Source organism: Scyliorhinus torazame, chromosome 6 (assembly GCF_047496885.1).
Source record: "Scyliorhinus torazame isolate Kashiwa2021f chromosome 6, sScyTor2.1, whole genome shotgun sequence".
NCBI classification, from domain to species: Eukaryota; Metazoa; Chordata; class Chondrichthyes; order Carcharhiniformes; family Scyliorhinidae; genus Scyliorhinus; species Scyliorhinus torazame.
The window spans coordinates 316,150,796-316,171,292 of NC_092712.1; the positions used below are offsets into that span (position 1 = coordinate 316,150,796).

General features: G+C 44.7%; 1 protein-coding gene across 1 annotated transcript in view; it reads right to left on the reverse strand.

The window, feature by feature from the left end:
* Positions 1-670: 670 nt before the first annotated feature.
* The window catches only part of gad3 (glutamate decarboxylase 3), a 68,849-nt gene continuing 49,022 nt past the window's right edge, over positions 671-20,497 (reverse strand). Inside the window, exons 10-15 of the mRNA XM_072510128.1 lie at positions 15,787-15,851; positions 15,600-15,678; positions 12,092-12,241; positions 7,401-7,508; positions 4,738-4,827; positions 671-2,780 (exon numbers count right to left, since the gene is read on the reverse strand). Coding sequence (XP_072366229.1) covers positions 2,607-2,780; positions 4,738-4,827; positions 7,401-7,508; positions 12,092-12,241; positions 15,600-15,678; positions 15,787-15,851 — 666 coding nt within the window. The 3' untranslated portion in view covers positions 671-2,606. The remainder of the gene's footprint in view (positions 2,781-4,737; positions 4,828-7,400; positions 7,509-12,091; positions 12,242-15,599; positions 15,679-15,786; positions 15,852-20,497) is intronic.

The window sequence follows — 20,497 nt, forward strand, 5'->3', positions numbered from 1 at the left end:
TCATCTGGGGAAATTCAGAGGAGAAAACCACAGACACTAATTTGGGTACAGAGTGGAGAGTATTTGACCACAGTCAATTTGTGTGCTTAAAGGGACTGTGTGTTACTGAGACCATTACAGAGATGTGCTCTGTAATCTGGGTTAACCTTAATATCTGTGTATAGCTGTGAAGCTAAGGGGAGGAGTAAAGGGGTATTGTATCATAATCCAATGTTTCATGTTTAATGAATGTATTTTTCTTGAAACTAATTAGTGGTCCTGTGACTCTGTTCCTCCACATTTTCAAAAGAAAAGTAACATTTACGGTCTTTTAAGCCATGGTTCCATTCTGGGATCTTCCTTTCCAGTTATAACATTGACTGGGATTGTAACAGTGTCCCCCTGGTGACAGACTAGCAACCCGTTCCAGGAATTCCTGACTATGGAAACAGACAAAAAAGCTTCCTTAGTGCATCACAAGGTACGGGAAGAGAATTGGAATTGGAGTAGCCTTTTTAACAAGATTTAGCAAGATTATAACAACCCGGTTATTATAAAGTCCAGGCATCTCTCCACAACTATGTAACTCCCCATTGAAGCATGTACAGAGATGGGGTTTCCAAATTGGTTCAGAAGATCATATGAGACAATATACTTTCTTAATTACTGAAGAGTTTATTAAAGCACTAAATGTAATTCACTTTTGAAGTTAACTCAATCACAACATTGACAGTTCTAAAAAAGGTAAGTATAATCATGTTTCTAATACAGAATCCAAGTCTTAATGTTACAGAGAGATATTTACAATATCCATCAATATTCAAAGTAATATTTACCTTAAATCCCCAAGTAGAAATCAACCGAGCTCAGCAAAATGTCTATCCCAATTAAGGTGAGAACAATCTCACTACATTACATCAACTGTCTTTATCTTGAGAGACGCTGGAGTGAGTCCAACACATCTAAAATCCTACTATGTAGTTCTAATATTGATACCCTAAAAAGCTAAACCAGCAGGAAGCATGTTGAGCACTCATGCTTAACAACATTGTTTGTGCTTCATCAATGTCCTTCAATCAAACTGGATACTGAGGGGTACAGACAGTGGTCACTTCCTTGCAATGCTCAGTTTCCAGGGTTCAGTTAATAAGTTAATTAACATCATGCTTTAGGTTACCTATTGTTTGATTGTAGTATCGTACAATTTACCAATGTATTGTTGAGGTGACATAAAAGCCAGTTCCTGTCTTTTCAGAACTGCCAATATACCAAGTCGGCGTTGCTGTCCTTGGGCACACAATTGTGCCCAGGACTTTTAAACCTTTGCCCAGCAGAGGAACTCTGCTTTTGAATTTTTAATCTCTTATTCGGAGAATCACTCTGATAACTCCTTATTTTTATAGCTGGATTCTGTTCTAACTTCATATTTATAGTTGCATTCCTTCACATATCAACCTCGATGTTTGTACTCAAGTCCTCAAGGGGGGTCTTGGACCTAGAACTTTGCAACGCAAAAGCAAGTGTGCTACCACCTGAGCCACACTGACACCACTAGCTGCCGTATACCAAATAGATTTCTCATCGAGGACCCCACTGTACAACCTCGAGGATCAAACCATCCTCAAAACTGCCTCAGAATTGATTATGGTAAAGGCTGGTAGCCTCTGAATACATGTGCGAGCTCAAGAAGCTTTTGATCTCTGAATTAGATACTGATGTCTGATTTGATTTTTCCTACTGGCATGTGTAGAAAGATCCCGTGATTTTCCAAAAGCAACCCAAGCCAGCAGAGGACAGTAGGAAATTATTGAACTAGTAATCTAGATGCATGATGTAAGTTCAAATTCTACCACAGCAGCTGTGAAATATAAATTTCATCAAATAAATCACAAATGGTGACCATGAAACTATTAGATGGTTGAAAAACCCGATTCGGTTCGCTAATGTCCTTAAGGGAAGGAAATCTGACATCTCATAGAATTTACAGTGCAGAAGGAGGCTATTCATCCCATCGAGTGTGCACCAGCCCTTGGAAAGAGCACCCCTACCCAAGCCCATACCTCCTCTCTTTACCCACACCTCCACCCTATCCCCATGACACCACCTAACCTTTTTTGGATACTAAGGGCAATTTATCATGGCCAATCCACCTGGCCTGCACATCTTTGGACTGTGGGAGGAAACCGGAGCACCCGGAGGAAACCCACGTAGACAGGGGGAGAACGTGCAGACTCCTCACAGGCAGTGACCCAAGCCGGGAATTGGACCTGGGACCCTGGAGCTGTGAAGCAAATGTGCTAACCACTGTGCTATCGTGCTGCCCAGTCTGTACCCAGTATGGCCGAGATATACAACTCCAAACCCGTAGCAATGTGGATGACTCTTAACTGCCCTCTGAAATGCCCAAGCAAACCACTCAGTTCAAGGATGACGATGGATGGGCAATAATTTAAGCACGGACAATAATTTGTTGAGGCCTGTAAGCAAACACCAAAGAGAACCCATAGTCTAATTTTATCATCCAGCAGTCGGGACATTCATTTGCTCCGAGGTTAAGCAGTTCATAGCAAAGGTAAGCAAAAAAAGGTTCCCCCAAACATTTTGCTTTTTCTGTAACTGCTACGAATTTATAAATCCTGCCCAAGCCTCGCAATTTCTTCAATCAGGAAGTCGACATCGGATGCGTTTGTAGCTGGGTTCGAAAAGACCATTCGGAAGAAGTTAACCTTGTCCCTCTGTGGTTGGTACCCAACCATTGTTGACCCTTCCTCCATCATACACGCTTTAATCTTTGGTGCCACCTGAATATCGACAAAAAGGCAAGTTCAGGATTTTGTGACTCAGAAAAAAAATTTGACATTGAAATGGGAGGTGCCTTGTGTCAGGAATTCCGAATCAGCCAGGTCTGATGAAAGGCCGTGAACCTGAAACTTACGGCGGGATTTCCAACACCCCCCAACCGCCCCCTCCCCCCGGCATATTTAGCGGTGATGGAGGCGGTTTGCTATTGGCCGGCGGTGGGACCTCCTGGTCCCGGTGATTCAATGGGGTTTCCCATTGTCCACACTCAGTGGCTCAAGATTCCATTGGCAGGAACAGCCAGAAAAATCAAACCAATGAACTCTGTTTCTCTCTCCAGATGCCGCCTGACCTGCTGGGTATTCCCAGATTTTCCAGTTTTTATTTCCGTTCTGGAGGAGCAGGATGGGGCATATGGAAGGATTAAAGTATTAACCCACCAGCATTAAATGATTAAATAATCGATTGGAGAATCTATTTTCGACATGACAGCCACCATCTCTAAGAAACTAAGACATGGAGAAGAGGTGTTTGAGGTTCTGCCATCAAGTTAAATCCCAAAGGCTGTGTGCAATGTGTGTGATTATGGGTCGGAGTTTACTACAGAAATAATGGCGGTCATTGTTATTTCTGCGCAAATCAGGCAGCACCTTCGGATGAGCGTAGAAAGTCTATATGCTGATATCTGAGATCCATCGCTTCTCTGCCAGCTGTGCAAAATGGCATGTCATAATAATAATCTTTATTAGTGTCACAATAGGCTTACATTAACACTGCAATGAAGTTACTGTGAAAATCCCCTAGTCGCCACACTCCGGTGCCTGTTCGGGTACACAGAGGGAGAATTTAGAATGTCCAATTCACCTAGCAACATGTCTTTCGGGGATTGTGGGAGGAAACCAGAGCACCCGGAGGAAACCCACGCAGACACGGGGAGAACGTACGGGGAGAACAGACAGTGACCCAAGCCAGGAATCGAACCCAGGTCTCTGGAGCTGGAAAGTAACAGTGCTAGCCACTGGGCTACTGTGACTCCATGGTCTAGCTCCCTATTCAAAAGCATCGAATGGCATGAAGTTCCTGTACTGATGTCACTGATATGGTCCTAACTTTCGATAGACTGTTCGGTCTTTTCCATTACAAAGTACTTTTTTAAAGATGCAACAAGTCTCAATTACTGTTGATGAAAATGAACTTTACAAGTGTGGAACACCATTCCTTCAGATTGAATTATTGTTGGAGATTTTAAAAAATGTTGTTTTCCTTTCTGTCTCTTTTTTCACACTCTCTCAATCCCATCTTTATTTATTCTTTCTGTACCTTATTTAACACGAGTTGGGTACTTTAACTGACGCCTCCTTGTTCAGACTCTGTGCTGCTCATTTCACAATACTCCAATCTGATTGGTGAAGGAGGCACAGAGTTGCTTGCCTGGTTCACACAAGTCCCGGATGCCTCGTAAGAGGGCACTGCGCTTCTCAAACTTGTAGCAACATCCAGCACAAAAAAAACATGTCATAGCAATTAACTGGGCGAGGCCAGTTTAAAAACCACTCAATCACCCAGTACAGTGAACTCAGACCCAAAAGAACTTGTCTTATTTGAAAGGAAAACCTCCGGTGTGAGTGGTGAGAAACGCCCTTCACAAAAAAGTGCATGTAAAATACACTCCCTTTACTTTGCCAGAAGGGGTTTAAGGGATTTTCATAATTGCTGGACAAAATATCAGAAGAAGATGGGCAGAAACCTTCAAGAAAAGATGCCATTTATGTCATTGCTCCAGCCTGCCCTCTGTTGTTCCAGGCGAGAGGCTTAGGACAAATTGGCACATTGGTTTCATTTGAATTGTGCCTCCTAACGTATGATCAAATTGTCTTTGCCCATGGAGCATACCAGCTGGCTCTTGCATAGTGACAAAGAGTGAACAATTGAGCAAATAACATCAGTTTGAAAGCTCACCTGATGAAGCTTTCTGTCCCGTTCTGCATTTTCAGGCATTTCTTTGAGACTTGGTGGAATGTACCAGAAACACACATTGGTGTGCTCGGGCTGAGTGGGAACAGGAAAGTAAAATAGACAAACGCTTGTTGTTATTCAAAAGTAGCGACGGAAAACTGCTGATTAATGTGTCAGAATTATTTTTTTTCTTGCTGTTTTGCGGAGTAAATCTTTGCCAAACTCTCTGACAACAGTGCCTCAATCCAAATCGCAAAACAATACAAGAAAATACACAGGTTTACACTGTTGATGGTGACATTGGTCCCTTATGAAAGTGCAAACTGGTTGATTGCCGGTTCACCTTGTTTACCCTCCGATCTGCCACTGATTTCAAAATATCAGGGCAGGGTCAAATCATTTTTACCTTGAAACCTTTATGTGATAATAATACTGAATGAGAAAGAGGTCTAATTTTTTGTTCTTTTATAATACCAATAACTCAACAGCGATGAGGTTGCTTTGTAGACTTATCTGACTAGTTGAGATGTGAGGATGGTACTTTGCATTGGGAGTAGCAACCTCTGCAGGTTTATGTGATTCACTAAAATGCTGTAATGCGCTGCTTGACCATTTTCCAACAATGTTCTCCTACCGTGGAATGAGTATGTTCACATTCACACTCTACATTCCAATGAAGGAGTATCTTAAGAAGTCTTGTTTTGTGTTGAGATCTCAAGCCCAATGGGACTTGCATCAATCCTAAGAAGTCATTATGAACACTATTTGGATTGTTGATCAGACCTGAAATCCAACAGGTCTTTTTGAGTCAAAACCAATTCGAATCATAGAATTGCAGAGTGTTACAGCACAGTTTAGAGAATTCCGGTCAGTACCATTCCTCCGCTCAATTCCCATTACCTTGAACACTTATTACCCTCAAGAGCCCATTCAATTTCCTTTTGAAATTATTGATCGTCCCTGCCACATACATTGGCAGCGAGGTCCAGGTCAATACCACTCGCTGCATCATGAAAGGGCTTCCTCACAGCCTACCTTTATCTCTTGCCCAAATACTTATATATGTGTCCTTCTAGTCCATGTAATATCAGCTAATGGGAGCAACTTTTCTTTGTCCGCCTTGTCTTCACCTGTTACGATCTTCTACACCTCGACTAGACTTTCCCTCAATCTCCTTTGCTCAAAGGAGAACAACTCTAGCTTCTCCAGACTAACCTTGGTGCCAGATTTCCTTATCCCTGGCACCATTTCTACCCAGGCACAGTGGCAGGCTCAAACCTTTTGCCAATTTCAGGGGCACAGCAGCACAAACTGGGGAAACCTACGGTCGAATCCTGGCAAAATGTCTGCTGCCCCAGTGCCATGGCTGTTTGAGAAATTATTCAAATGCAATATACCACCGAATGATGCATTATCATGGATTCATACCTACAGGTGTGTACACAGCTTCAAAGGGCAGCGGTGGGAAAACGCTGAGTAGAAGCTAGACATACAGCCCACCGAGCGTGGCAGACATTATAAGATACAGTCTCTGCTGACCGACACGTTTCCCAGTGGTTACGGTGAAAGCCTAAATAAAGGGCTTGGGCCTATCCTCTCAGCTGAAAAGGTGACTAGGATGGAGAGATACAGGGCAGGGGAAGATGAAAAAAAAACCCACGATATTCCCAATAATATTGCCCCACAACCGACATGCCCCAGGAGACAAATTGCAAAATGGGAGCTGATGGAAAGCCAACATTTAAAGTAAGACAGTGCTACACATCTGTACACTTGATGACTAATTTTATAGTTGCATTCTCCCAGGTTTGAGCCTCGCAAATCAGAAGCCAGCACCAGGGAATCATAACAAGACAAATGATGTGGATGGATCCCCACAGTTTGCTGGCTTTAACTTTGCTGGATAAACGATCATTCTGATATGAGGTTCCGTGCACCCCCCCCCCCCCCCCCCACGCTCGCCCCCTGTGCTGGGGGAAGTTACCCTTGATGCTGTGTATTCATAGAAATGGTTCTTTAAGATGGCAGTAGTTTTAGAAGAAGGCAATGGGTAATTTCTCACTTTGCTGTATATCCGATCTTTTGTTCACTATTTTCAATGGATCGCTTCTCGGCCTTTTAGCTAAGATGAGCGTGAGGTCAGGTGTAATGCCTGGATCTGGTATGTTTTTGGAGCAGGCAAGGAGCTGGATTAGGGGTTTGCCCCTGTCCACACTCTCAGCTCTGGCATTGTAACTCTGAGAAAGTGATTTAAAAAAACTATTTTCAATGGATAGTAACTTGGTCAGGTCGCAACATGGGCTGGCTATCCTCCTTCCCAATATTCCAATGTGCATAGAATGTGATCCTTACTGTTGGAGTGGCAAAAGCAGGAAAATTGTCCTTTGATCCATCGAATCCATCAAATTTCTACGGTGCAAAAGGAGGCCATTGGGCCATCGAGTCCGCACCGGCTCTCTGAAAGAGCACCCTGGCTAAGCCCTCTACCCCGCCCTATCCCCGTAAACCCATCTAACCTTTGGACACTGAGGGACAATTTAGCACGGCCAATCCACCTAACCTGCACATCTTTGGACTCTCTAATGGATTGTAATCGAGATCCCAAAGGGGGGAAAGTTACTGCTCCAATGCTCTTATACATACAGTATAAAAGCTGAGAAACTTACTTTATCATTAAACACCAGCTTAAAATCATCTCTTCCTTTGAGTTTGCGGTGCAGATACTCTGCAAGTTCAAGGCACTTATCAATTTGCTTCTCAAACCCTGATGTGCCCTGTAAAGTATAACAGCAAAAGTTAATTTATTTCACACTGTATTGTGATAGTGCATGTAGTAACTCCAGTGACAAAGAAATATAAAGATCGGCTCTTGGACTGCTTGTTAGAAAGAAAAACTTGTATCTCTTCAGCCTCTTTCACAACCTGAGGACTTTCATATGCTGGTTGAGTGGCATGCCCTATCTTGAGGAACTGTGGTCTGACTCAAGTAGATACGTCAAACTGGTTTATTGACACTATTTAGACCATTAACACAATGTGCCACACGGCACATGGGTGGCATGTAAGCACAGTGGTTAGCACTGTTGCTTCACAGCTCCAGGGACCGGGGTTCGATTACCGACTTGAGCCACTGCCTGTGCGGAGTCTGCACGTTCTCCCCGTGTCTGCGTGGGTTTCCTCCGGGTGCTCCGGTTTCCTCCACAAGTCCCGAAAGACATGCTATTAGGTGAATTGGGCATTCTGAATTCTCCGTCTGTGTACCCGACCAGGCGCCGGGGTGTGGCAACTAGGGTTTTTTCGCAGTCACTTCATTGCAGTGTTAATGTAAGCCTACTTGTGACACTAATAAAGGTTATTATTATTACCCGGTAGGCACATTCCTCTTGAGCAGTGTTCTTCAAAGTCGGGGGCGCGACCCGCGGGTGGGTCGCAAGCGGGTGTCGGGAGGGTTGCGGAGCCGTTGTCCACAGCGCATCCGATCGCGCAAATGCCCGCGCAGCAGCCGGCTTTTCAGAACGCCAGCTGCAAGCTGCCGCGAACATGTTTAAAATAATATATAGCGGCCGCACTGCGCATGCGCGGCGATAATCGGGCACGCATGCGCAGTGCGGCCGCTATTTTCGTTAAAAGGTTGCAGCTTTTTGATTTACAAATTCTGTAGTGGTTTTTATTCATTTATTTTATTCATTTAATTTTTTTTTCATTTATTTTATTCATTTTATTATATTTACATGTTTAGGGGGGCTTTGTTCATTTTTTTCATTTATTTTACTAATTTTTTTTTTCACAAGTTCGGGTGGGGGGGGGGAGAGTTTATTTGATAAAATTTTACAGGAAAAAAATTCAGAACTTTGGACGGATTGAGACTCCATACTTTCCGACACCAGAAGGCTTCACCTTCATCCAACAGGTTCCATTGGAGGAGCGTGTACGAGGGCCAAAGGGACCCAAAATCATTTCCTCCATTTTTGTCAGCAGCAAACAAGGTCAGAGAAAATGGTGGATGCCGCAGGTCGGAAGGCGTGGGTCGCAAAGGTCGGCCGGCGTGGGTCGCGAAGGTCGGCCGGGTTGGGTCCCGAAGATTGGCCGGTTGGGAAAAATGGGTTCCCGGAAAAAAGTTTGAAGAACACTGCTCTTGAGTACTGACTATTCCATCCTCTCTACATAGTCTCTGGAATAGTGTCACTTTTGCACCATGATTATATCAGTAACTTATTCCCATAACTGTTCTATTAACCATTATACTACACCACCCAATGTATAGCCAATGTACTTTTTGAAATGTCGTCATTGTGATGGAAACACAGCAGCCAATCTGCATCCAGCCTACTTTCACAAACTGCAAAGTGATAATGACCAGATGATCTATTTTTGCAATGTTGATTGAGGGGTAAATGTTGAGAAGATACCTCCCCTGCTATTCTTCAAGATAACACTGTGAAATTTTTCGCATACAAGTGGGAACAAACAGTTTAGTTTCTCATTCCATCAGAAGGCAGTACCCCCGGGAATGCTGTACTCAGCATCGCACTAGAGTAACAGCCCAGATTTTGTGGTCAAATGAGGGATTTTCTGTACCTGACACCAACGGGCATCACCACAGGAACATTTGGAGAGCTGCTAAAAGTCAACGGTTCTCCCAATGATGACACCCGCCCTCGACGATGCTCATCGCTCGCTGCATGGACATGTGAGTATCACCGACTGAGTCTACCAACAGCTGAGGCTTATCGAGCCGGGGGGGAGATCTGTTCTTCTAACACAGGAGGGGATTAATGTCACTGGACCAGTAATCCAGAAATCCAGGCAGAAATGCTCTGCCGCAAAGATTTAAATCCCACCACCACAGGAGCTGGTGCAGTTTTAAATTCAAGTAATAATCTGGAATTGAGGGGCGGCCTGGCTGCGCAGTGGTTAGCACTGCTGCCTCATGGCACCAAGGACCCGGGTTCGATCCCGGCCCCGGGTCACTGTCCATGCAAACTTTTGCACATTCTCCCCATGTCTGCGTGGGTCTCACATCCACAGCCCAAGAAGATGTGCTGGGTAGGTGTATTGGCCACGCTGAATTGCCCCTTAATTGGAAAAAATACAATTGGGTGCTCTCAATAATATTTTTTTAAAATCTGGAATTGAAAAGCTAGTCTCAATAATGGTGACTATTGTCGATTGTTGTAAAACACCCCATCTGGTTCACTAACGCATTTAGGGAGGGAAATCTGCCTTTGTTAACCTGGTCTGGCCGACATGTGACTCAAGACTGAGAGTAATGTGCTTGACTCCTAACTGCCCTCTGACTGAGCAAGCCATTCAGTTCAAGGGCAATTAGGGGTGAGCAAAATTGTCAGCGACATCCACAACCCATGAAAGGAGAATCTTTTTTAAAAAATGATTTTGCGTGACCGTTGTTCAGGATTCCCCGCTATTGTTTAATTTTTGGTTTTACAATTGGCTTCAGCGCTGTAATGCTTCAAATTATTTTCCCTTCTTTGTTTTCTGCTTAACTTCTAAAATGCTTTTGAATCCCGGGCACTTGGAACGGCTCAGAATTTCCCACTGAGGTTATTCAGTCCACACCGTGAGCCCACATGTGACCCCTGACCCGCAGCAATGCGGACGACCCTTAACTGCCCTCTGAAATGGCCGAGCGAACCTCTCAATGCAAGGGCATTGAGGGATGGGCAACAAACACTGTGCTGGCCAGCGACCTGGCTACTGTACAATCCTTAAAGGTTACGCTGATTGGGCGAGATGAAAATGGAGTGGACGGAGGCTCATGTGGGACATATATACTGACATGGGGCTGTTGGACAGAATGGCCTGTCCATTCTAATTCTATATAAATATTGAAAGTCATGAGCGATGGTCATCGATAAGGTTAGATTCGACTTTTTGGGGGGAAATGTTGACATTTTCAAAAGTAAGAGTATACAACTTTGATATCTTTTTTGATCAAATCAAATGGACCTGTTTGACCAAACCAATTTAAATTACAATGTGATTCACCATAAAGGATATTAAAATGGACCTGCAATTTGTGCATGTTCTGAATTTGGTCCCTTGTCTTTGAACCTCTATTTCAAAATGTATTGAGTGGTGCCAGGGGGAAACATTTCCTACTTCCTGCAAATCATTAACTGTACACAAAATGATTTGGTCTCAGAATTTGGAGTCTTGCAGAAGTAACTTGGCGATGATACCGAATGAGGTGGCTGAGCCAGTGAGGCGAAGGACCGAACAGAAATGCAAGAAGGCGCAAAAGAATTTGGAGAGTAGTTGGGCAAATGACAAATTAAATTCAACACAGCAAAGTATGAGGTGATTGATTTTTGGGCGGTAAAATGGGGAGAGGTAAGAACTAGATTGGGCAGATGAGCAACAAGATCTGGGGTTACCAATAGAGAAATCACTAAATGTAACGTCGATAAGACAATAAATAGTGCAAAATGCTGGGGTTGATTTCGAGGAATAGAAGCAGGAAGGTCACACCAAATGTGTATTGAACCTTGGTCAAGCGACATTTGGAGTGTCAAGCACAGTCTTGGTTTCCACATTATAAAGAGGGTTTTGGAACATTGGAAGGAAGGAATGATTGCCAGAATTGATACGGTGAGGCTATGTGGAAAGATTGAAAGGAAGGGGGCTCATTTTTCCAGGAAAGGGAAAAGGCCTGACTAAAGTCTTTATAATTCTGAAAAGGTTTTCAGTGGTGTCGTTGTCGAGAGACTGCTTCACCTATGGGTGAATCTAGAACAAGGGGAAATAAACAGAAGATAGTCACTAACAGATCAAAGAAAGCATTTGAGAGGAATTTCTTTTCGTTGAGAATGATGCAAATGTGTGACTTGCTGCTGCAAGATTGGAGCAGGGAAGATTGATGAAATAAATAAATAATCTTTATTGTCATAAGTAGGCTTACATTAACACCGCAATGAAGTTACTGTGAAAAGCCCCTAGTCGCCACATTCTGGCGCCTGTTCAGGTACACAGAGGGAGAATTCAGAATTCCCAGCTGGTACGGGAATTGAACCCGCGCTGCTGGACTTGTTCTGCATCACAAACCAGCTGTCTAGCCTACTGAGCTAAACCAGCCCCCTAATATGCAGTTAAGCGGAGGGTTGATGCATTGAAGAGGGAAAGAGAATGTGATATTAGTGAAGGTTGTAAAGAGGTAATTTGTCTAGAGTATCAACAGCAGCAGTGATCAGTTGAGCTGAATTGCCTGTTCCTGCACTGCAGATTTTGTGTATACCTAAGGCAATTGTCGGATAAATTAGAATATTAAGTGTTCACATGCTATCATCCCATACTATGGTTTCAGGGTTAATCTTCTTCACTTTCACTCAGTCTTCATTACCTTTGCTTTCCACATCAACCAGAATTTGAAGACATCGACGTGACGACCACACTGAATTGTTTTATCTCCTGTATCATAGGATACATTATACGGCTTGTCATTCTGAAACAGGTACTGGGCACACATTTTATTGCAGTTGAGGAGCAAACCCTATCAAAGATCAGAACAGTTGATAAAAGACCAAGGCAATATTTTATTTAACGCAAAGCTAACATTTGCTAAATGCTCCATTTTATGTTACAGTTAAATATCCTTTATGTGATATTGAGTAGACAGCTTAAGTTCTGTTTGTCTGTATGTGTCCACTATTACTTATTGCCCTGAAGCTTCCTCCTGTTGTGGGGTAGGTTGGGAGCGAAAATTATTCTCCTTTGAAGGAGGGGTGGATAGGATTGCTGCATTGCACGCACTTCCTGATTTCTCCTGATCTTTTCTGTCACCATCTGGGTGTCAAAGAAACACATTTACTGAAAGGGAAAGCTCTTGGAAAGCTTCCTTATTATCCACAATTCATTAAACTCACAATAGCTGCTAATCTTGATGGACGGGCAATGCACCTCTATGTGACATTATCATAAATGTGAGAACTGCAAAGGTTAATAAAATGTTGAAATCAACCACTAGAGGGAGCTAGATGTACAAATATATACGCAACTGATGCCTTATGGGTGAGAGGTTGAGGAGAAAGACAGAGAACAGACTGAAGGAAAGATAGTGTGAGTGAGAGCAGATCATAGTTAATGTAATAGTGTAGAGATTAGAAGTAGATGAATGTAGGTTATATGTTTATTATCAACTGTGTATTATCTAGGAATAAGTGTCGAATCCAAATTAGTAATGTTAATAAATTTATAGCTTTGTTTAATTTAAAGCTATTTGTGAACACTATGCCAACCATCCTAACATTAGCAACACAAAGAACACCACGCGCTATCCCCTGTCACCATGGGATGGTACATGTTCATTTGGAAGTCCGAAATACCCCGGGCCATTTACGTTCCCTCTAGGGTTGTGCTGTCTCAAAATCAGGGTCTCAGCACACCAACAACAGAAAACTTCTTGGCCTTTTGAATAAGGTCAAGTGTGTGATCAGGCAATGCCTGTTCCTGACAGCTTGGGTCCCTTTTGAGGGGACCACGAATTGGATTCAATTTGAATTTGAATTGGTTTTTGGAGCAGGCAAGGGGATGGATTAGGGGTTTGTCCCGTCCACTTTGCGCATTGGATTTTGTAACTCTGATATCACTCTCCTCTTCAGTACATACAAATTCCCATCGCAAAGTCGTGTACAGTCCACAAATGCACCTTCTGAAGAGCTGACTCATCCAAAGAGGATGGTTGGAAATTAAACGATGATTATGAGCATGACATTCCCATCTTATTCTGCTTTTTGAATTTACCTGTTGTTGACTAGAGTTTCAGAATGTCAGCAAACAATTACGCGAGGCGAGGCCTGGTGGATCCTGGAGGTGTCTTTACACCAACATCCTGGATACAGTGTACCAGCTTAATTGAGGAATCTCCGCAAATGGGCACTACCAGCCCGACCTTCCCCACGAGGCTTGCAATTCAACCCCCCCTCCCACCCCTCCTCCAAGGCCTTTGATTCTGTCCCACTAAGAGCTCAAATCTAACACTCCTAGGCCTCAACCTGAAGCCCAGGTCTTTGATCCTTCCCCAAATGAGACATCAGACCTCCCTCTCGGGCCTACGATTTTTCCTTGCTTTCCAGCTAGACCTCCAGTTAAAACACCAGCTAAAGCAGCACCCCATGCCCCATCCCCCTCCCCCCTCTCCCCGTCCAGCTGCATTCCGGCCTCAGGCCTCCAATTTCCTCACACCTCCAGGCCTCTGGTTCGTCCGCCATGACCCTGGTATCGGCAGCCCGCATTGGTTTTCAACCTCCCCCACAGTCATTACCCCTTTTGAGATCAAACGCTAACCCCTCTCCCATGGCCCCATTACGACACCCTGGGTTGACGCGCGGTCAATTCCAGCCCCACTTGACCCGGAGTCGCAACACAGGTGAAATTAGATTTTACTTAAAATACTCGAGGTCCTTGGTTGATCTTAATAAACTGCAGTCACCTGGTTTGTAACTTTACCGCAAGTAACATTTTATTATGTATAATTAAATGGACAGAAAAATATAACTGACTATCGAATAGCACTTTCCCAAACTTCCCTTTCTAACTTGCCCCACTCTCTATTCACACACACACAGACACACACAACACAGAGGGGAAATGGTGGTGGAAAGGGAAAAGAAATAAAAGATCTTTGACGTGCTGGGGTGACTTCCAGTCAATGTCTTTTTTAAGTTCAGTCTTTCGTTTTGGTACTTCTTCCTTCGAGGCTAGAGGTGGTTTTCTCCGGCAAGGTTGTCCACTTTCTCTGCAGACTCAGCATCATTTCAGGTCGACAGCAAAGGATGGGCCAGGCACTCACTGCTTCAGAACATTGGAACAGTTCTTTCACTTCAGCAAGCAGGAGAGAGAGAGAGAGAGTTCATTCCACTTTCAAGGTTTAAACACTTCTGCTAAGTTCTCTCAGAAAGGATCACACAGGAACCAATCACTGACCATTGTCAGGCAGAACACTGTTCCTAGCCAACCCACCGGTTGCCAGTTAACCAATCGAGCTGACTCCCTCCTAACCTGGTCCCTAAGATCCACTCAGTGTCGAGGAGTCTGGCTTCTCCTTCCTCAAACACAAAACCTTGGGAACACAGTGATCTGGCAAGCAGACTGTTTCAACGGAGTCTTCTGCTTAAAGGCACATCCAGATTATAGGCACATGGACCAAAAATAATAAAAGAAAGGAAAAGAAATGGGAACAAAGGAAATAAACAGGAAGGACTCTTACACCTCAGACATCTCAGAGATCAGCTCATTGCCACACACTGCGCCCAGGCCGATACACCCCCTACTGCGACGGATTTACCTCACCATGAGACTGTCACTGACTGGTTCCCTGGCTGACTGGAATCCATCCTGTCGATCAGGCATGTATCTGGGTAGAGAGCCGATCAGTGACATCTTGCACATATGGTGGCATCACAGCCTGTGATGGACTCCTGAGTTCTTGATAACTTTCTGATCCCTCCTCCCACTCCTGGCTGGTCAGGTGCATAAAAGTCTGGGCCTTAATGTTTTTTCTACTCACACCCTCGCATCCCACCCCCCACCACAACCACACTTGTTGATTTTAGTAACAACATTCCCACCCCCAGTCCCCATTGCAGTGCGCGATTTCAAACAAACCCAACAAACTCCCGGGAGCCTAATGTTCTCCACTGCGCTCTCTATGGCAATGCCTTGACCAATCAGAATTGACTTGCAAACCAATCAGCACCATTTGATCCTGTGGAATAAATTGCTGTGATGGTTTGAAATTTGGCATTCTTGCATTTGTCCTGATGCGAGGCAAAGACAAAGAAAACTTCAGCAACATGTCTGTCTTTTCAGCAAGATTCAGGTTCTGTGCGACCAAGTGACTATTTAAATACCTTTCCATGGATGAGAATTGCAGAACACTGCAGGGGTACCCCCATTATCTTGTGTGGATTCCAAGTTACAGAGTTGGCCCTGGAACATAGAACAGTCTCACAACAGCAGGAAAAATAAAACTGGCGCACATATATTTTATATTCAGAATGAGTTTTCATGGGTGCTGCAAAATGAGCAGAAATTTACCTTTCAACACCACTTAACTTATGACGATGCTTCTGTGACATTAATAAGCCACCACCCCAAGCTGCCTGTTCAAAAAAATAACAAAGAATAATTTAATATGAAAGGACAACCCGTTTCTCACGTCAAGCAATAGGGACAATGTTCTCCCTAAAGCTGTTATGGATTTTAAGCTCATGCTTAAAAGGCTAGGTCAGTGGACAAATAATTCAAAGAGCCCAGGTTAACACTCTGAGGACATGGCTCCATATCCCTCCATGGCTGGTGGAATTTAAACTCAATTCACAGGGTAGCCCGATGGTTAGCACTGCTGCCACACAGCGCCAGGGACCCGCATTCAATTACAACCTCGGGTGACTGACTGTGTGGAGTTTGCACTTTCCTCCCATCGTCTGCGTGGGTTTCCTCCGGGTGCTCCGGTTTCCTCCCACAGTCCAAAGATGTGCAGGTTAGGTGGATTGGCCAAGATAAATTGCCCCTTAGTGGCCAAAGACGTGCAGGTTAGGTGGGGCTACAGGGTGGGGGAGTGGGTCGAGGTAGGGTTGGTCGAGGGGGCTGGTTTAGCACAGGGCTAAAGAGCTGGCTTTTAAAGCAGACCAAGGCAGGCCAGCAGCACGGTTCAATTCCCGTACCAGCCTCCCCGAACAGACGCCGGAATGTGGCGACTAGGAGCTTTTCACAGTAACTTCATTTGAAGCCTACTTGGGACAATAAGTGATTTTCATTTAATTTAATTTCATTGGGCAGCACGGTAGCATTGTGGATAGTACAATTGCTTCACAGCTCCAGGGTCCCAGGTTCGATTCCGGCTTGGGTCACTGTCTGTGCGGAGTCTGCACATCCTCCCCGTGTGTGCGTGGGTTTCCTCCGGGTGCTCCGGTTTCCTCCCACAGTCCCAAGATGTGCAGGTTAGGTGGATTGGCCATGATAAATTGCCCTTAGTGTCCAAAATTGCCCTTAGTGTTGGGTGGGGTTACTGGGTTAGGGGGATAGGGTGTAGGTGTTAACCTTAAGTAGGGTGCTCTTTCCAAGAGCCGGTGCAGACTCGATGGGCCGAATGGCCTCCTCCTGCACTGTAAATTCTGTGGTAATCTAGGATTAATCTAGGACAAAGGTTCGGCACAACATCGTGGGCCGAAGGGCCTGTTCTGTGCTGTATTGTTCTATGTTTCTAGGGTGCTCTTTCAGAGAGCCAATGCAGACATGATGGGCCGAATGGCCTCCTTCTGCACTGTGGGGATTGCATGAATTCTATGGAATTTGGGATTGAAATCTTGTCTCCGTGATGGTCAACCTGAAACTATCGCTGATAGTTCACAAGGAAAAAGAACTGTAGTTACGATCATAGATCGGAAACGACCGTTCTGTTTTCCTTGGAGAGAAGGAGGCTGAGAGGAGAGACTTGACAGAAATATTCAGGATCCTGAGGGTAGATAGTGAGAAGCTGTTCCCCTTCCAGAGTACATTAAGAACGAGAGGGCACAGAAAATAATGGGCAAAAGTGTGGGCCGAACTTCCTGAGAGGGTGATGGAGGCAGGTTTGAGCGAGGTATTGAAAAAGGAATTGGATTGCTATCCAAAAAGAGGGAATGTGCAAGGTTACGGGGTTAAGGCAGGGGAGGGGGACAAGGTAGAATACTCTTTCAGAGAGTTAGTGCAGGCTGGGTGGGCCAAATGACCTCTTGCTGCACTGTAAATATTCTGTGAAAACCCGTCAGGTTCATTGGCGCTTTCGGGAAGGAAATCTGCTGTCCTTACCCAGCCCGGTGTACTCGTGACCCCCAGATCCACAAGTAACGTGGTTGGCTCTTAACTGCCTGCAGGACCAGCCTGGCATGCCCCTTAGTTCGAGGACAATAGGATATGGGCAAGAAAATGCTGGCATTGCCAGTGATGCGCACATCCCCTGGAAGAATATTTTAAAAAGCTAAAACAAAATTGCATCCAGCATTTTCACATGAAAAGTGTCACCTTTAACAGAACTGTAGCAGGGCTCTCAACGGGAGTCGCACATTGTAGCAAAGAGTCTTGAAGCAAAAGCAGTCACTTATTACAGCACACCTATTTGAGTGTTTGGTCAAAGGTAATAAACGGTTGGCACCCCCTCCCCTCTGCGACAGAGGTTGGTGGAGTCGGAGTCCTGGGCTGGTGATTGGTGAGGCCGACTGAAAACCCTGCCGCAGGAAGATTTGCATTTCTATAGCGCCATTCACAACCTCAGCATATACAGCCGACGAAACAACGCAGTCACTGTTGTCACAACGTAGAAAACATGTCTCGCAATCTGTGCACAGCAAGCTCCCACAAACAGCAAAGTGATGATAATCTGTTTTTACTGAAATTGATTGATGGATAACTATTGGTCAGGACACTAGGAATACCCCCCCCCCTCCCCTCCCCACCCTCTCTTAATTCACAACCGTTTCTCGAGGCCTTTCAGACTTAACCATGACGCCTTTGTTTAACGTCCCATCCTGGAAATAAAACATTGTTTTGTATGGATCTTGCTGAGGGGAGGGTCCAGTTTAGTTTGTTCAGAATCCTACCACCTCTCCAAGGAATGTACTAGAAAACGTAACCTGGAATGACCTCTTCTGGCCTTGCTTGGCTTTCCCTGAGGTAATAGCTTCCGCTGGCTGTCCGCTGTCTAACATTTAAATCAATTTGTTTTCGGCTTTTAATTATTGTCCTGCGATGCTTTATATTTTAAATGCAAAAGAACCCGAGCCTATTGATTCAGTGGATTACTGTGTCACAAATTGTGATACTAACCCAGGCAGCTCAGGACGATCTCAGTTTCATCCTGGGGCAGTGTGGATTTAATAGAAGAATGGCAATTTGATTGCAGCAATTGGTACAGTCTGATAATGCTGAATAAATTGATTGAGGTTCCCTTTTCTGGTCGCAATCAATAACGTTTGTTGAAAAGTGCAAGAGGATGGAATTGGGTTCCAATGAGCCAATCTTGATTGCCAATAATTGCTGTCTCTTGTACGGAACCATCAACATGCATGCTCGCGCGCACGCACACACTGCTGCAATCCCAGTTGGTGTTACAATTGGATGAGAAGATCTCAGAATAGAATCTCTACAGTGCAGAAGAAGGCCACTCGACCCAGCGAGTCTGCACCGACCCTCTGAAAGAGCACCCTCCCTATGCCAACTCCTCCGCCCTATCCATGTAACCCTATCTAATCTGCACATCTTTGGACTGTGGGAGGAAACTGGTGCACCTGGAGGAAACCCACGCAAAGTGCTTTTTGCTGTGAACAAGAGGAATTGAAACCACTTATCTCCTTTTGATGTGGTGAGGAGCTGTCAATCGTAGCAAGAGTGTTTATACTCATTGTGGCCAGCATCAAAGCAGGGTACTTGAGATGCATTCATGTGTGAAAGGAAAGATCGATAAACAATCCACCAAGCACCTGTCTCTGGACTAATAAAATTATCAATCGCTGACTAATGAAATGTATCGCTCTGTGAAATTGAAAGGAAGCTTTGCATTTCAAAGGCTGAGAAGGGATTTGAGGCCCTTTGAAACGTACTTGACATTTGAGGAAGTCTCTGGCACTGCTGCTTTAAACATCTTTGTCTGAAGCAGCTGATATTAGGGAACGGTAAGCGAAAATGCAGTGATCTTTCACTGTACTGCCCGGACTGTTATTCATTTTTCAGGCAGGGGTGACTGATGGGCGTGTGTCATGGTGTCTCTGATGGAGGTGACTGATGGGGTTGACTGATGGGGATGACTGATGGGGGTGACTGATGGGGGTGACTGATGGGGGTGACTGATGGGGGTGACTAATGGAGGGTCTGATAGTAGTGACTGCTGGGGAGGTTAGTGGGGCGGTAGGTGGGGGTGTTGGTTCATTCTCATATGGACGTCCTGTGGTGGGGGGGTGACCCGTTAATCCCATGCACCTCCTCGTCAGCGGGTGTGGGGGCAGGATTAGCATTGTGGGCAGGAGGGGCCCCTCCACCAGACCTTTGGATCGGGCCGCCCACTCAAAATGGCAACCCAGTGAGCTCTCCGCCATGCACGGATTTCCATGGTAAAGGAGAGAGTCACACCTGGGCCCTGATCCCAGCACCAGCAGAGACCAGTCCCGATTCTCTGCTGGTGGGAGCACTTAGGCTCTAGAGCGGAGAATCCCAGCCTTGGTTTCCGGCACCTGTTTTCTTAACCATTACTATATAGTATGGCTTTTCTTCTAGCAAGGCTGAGAGATATGTTCCCTCTTCAGCCTTCTGAAACCAACTGCTTTGAGCAGATCTGACAGAATTGCCTTCTCTCTCACTGTCGATCTCCAACTGCAATAAAATTGGTGAAACTAAAACTTAAAATCTTCTTTCCTTACAAGGCCCCAGCTGCTAAGCAATCACTGCTGGTTTATTTACTCTTCATGCCTTATCCCTCTCTAAGCACAATAGAATCACAGTTGGAATTGAAACCAACCCTCACACATACCGTTGTCCAGCGTGAATCTAACTATAGGTTTTACCCTTCCAGGCACAGAAACATTAAATTAAACCCACTTAAAATTATACCTGATTTCTAATGTTTAACAATACAAATATAAATATACTTTTGGTTTCCAAACAACACATACTTTCATACACACACACACAGACAGACACAAAAACACACACATAAACACACACACTCATATACACTCACATAAAGAAACACACACACCACACACTCATATACACA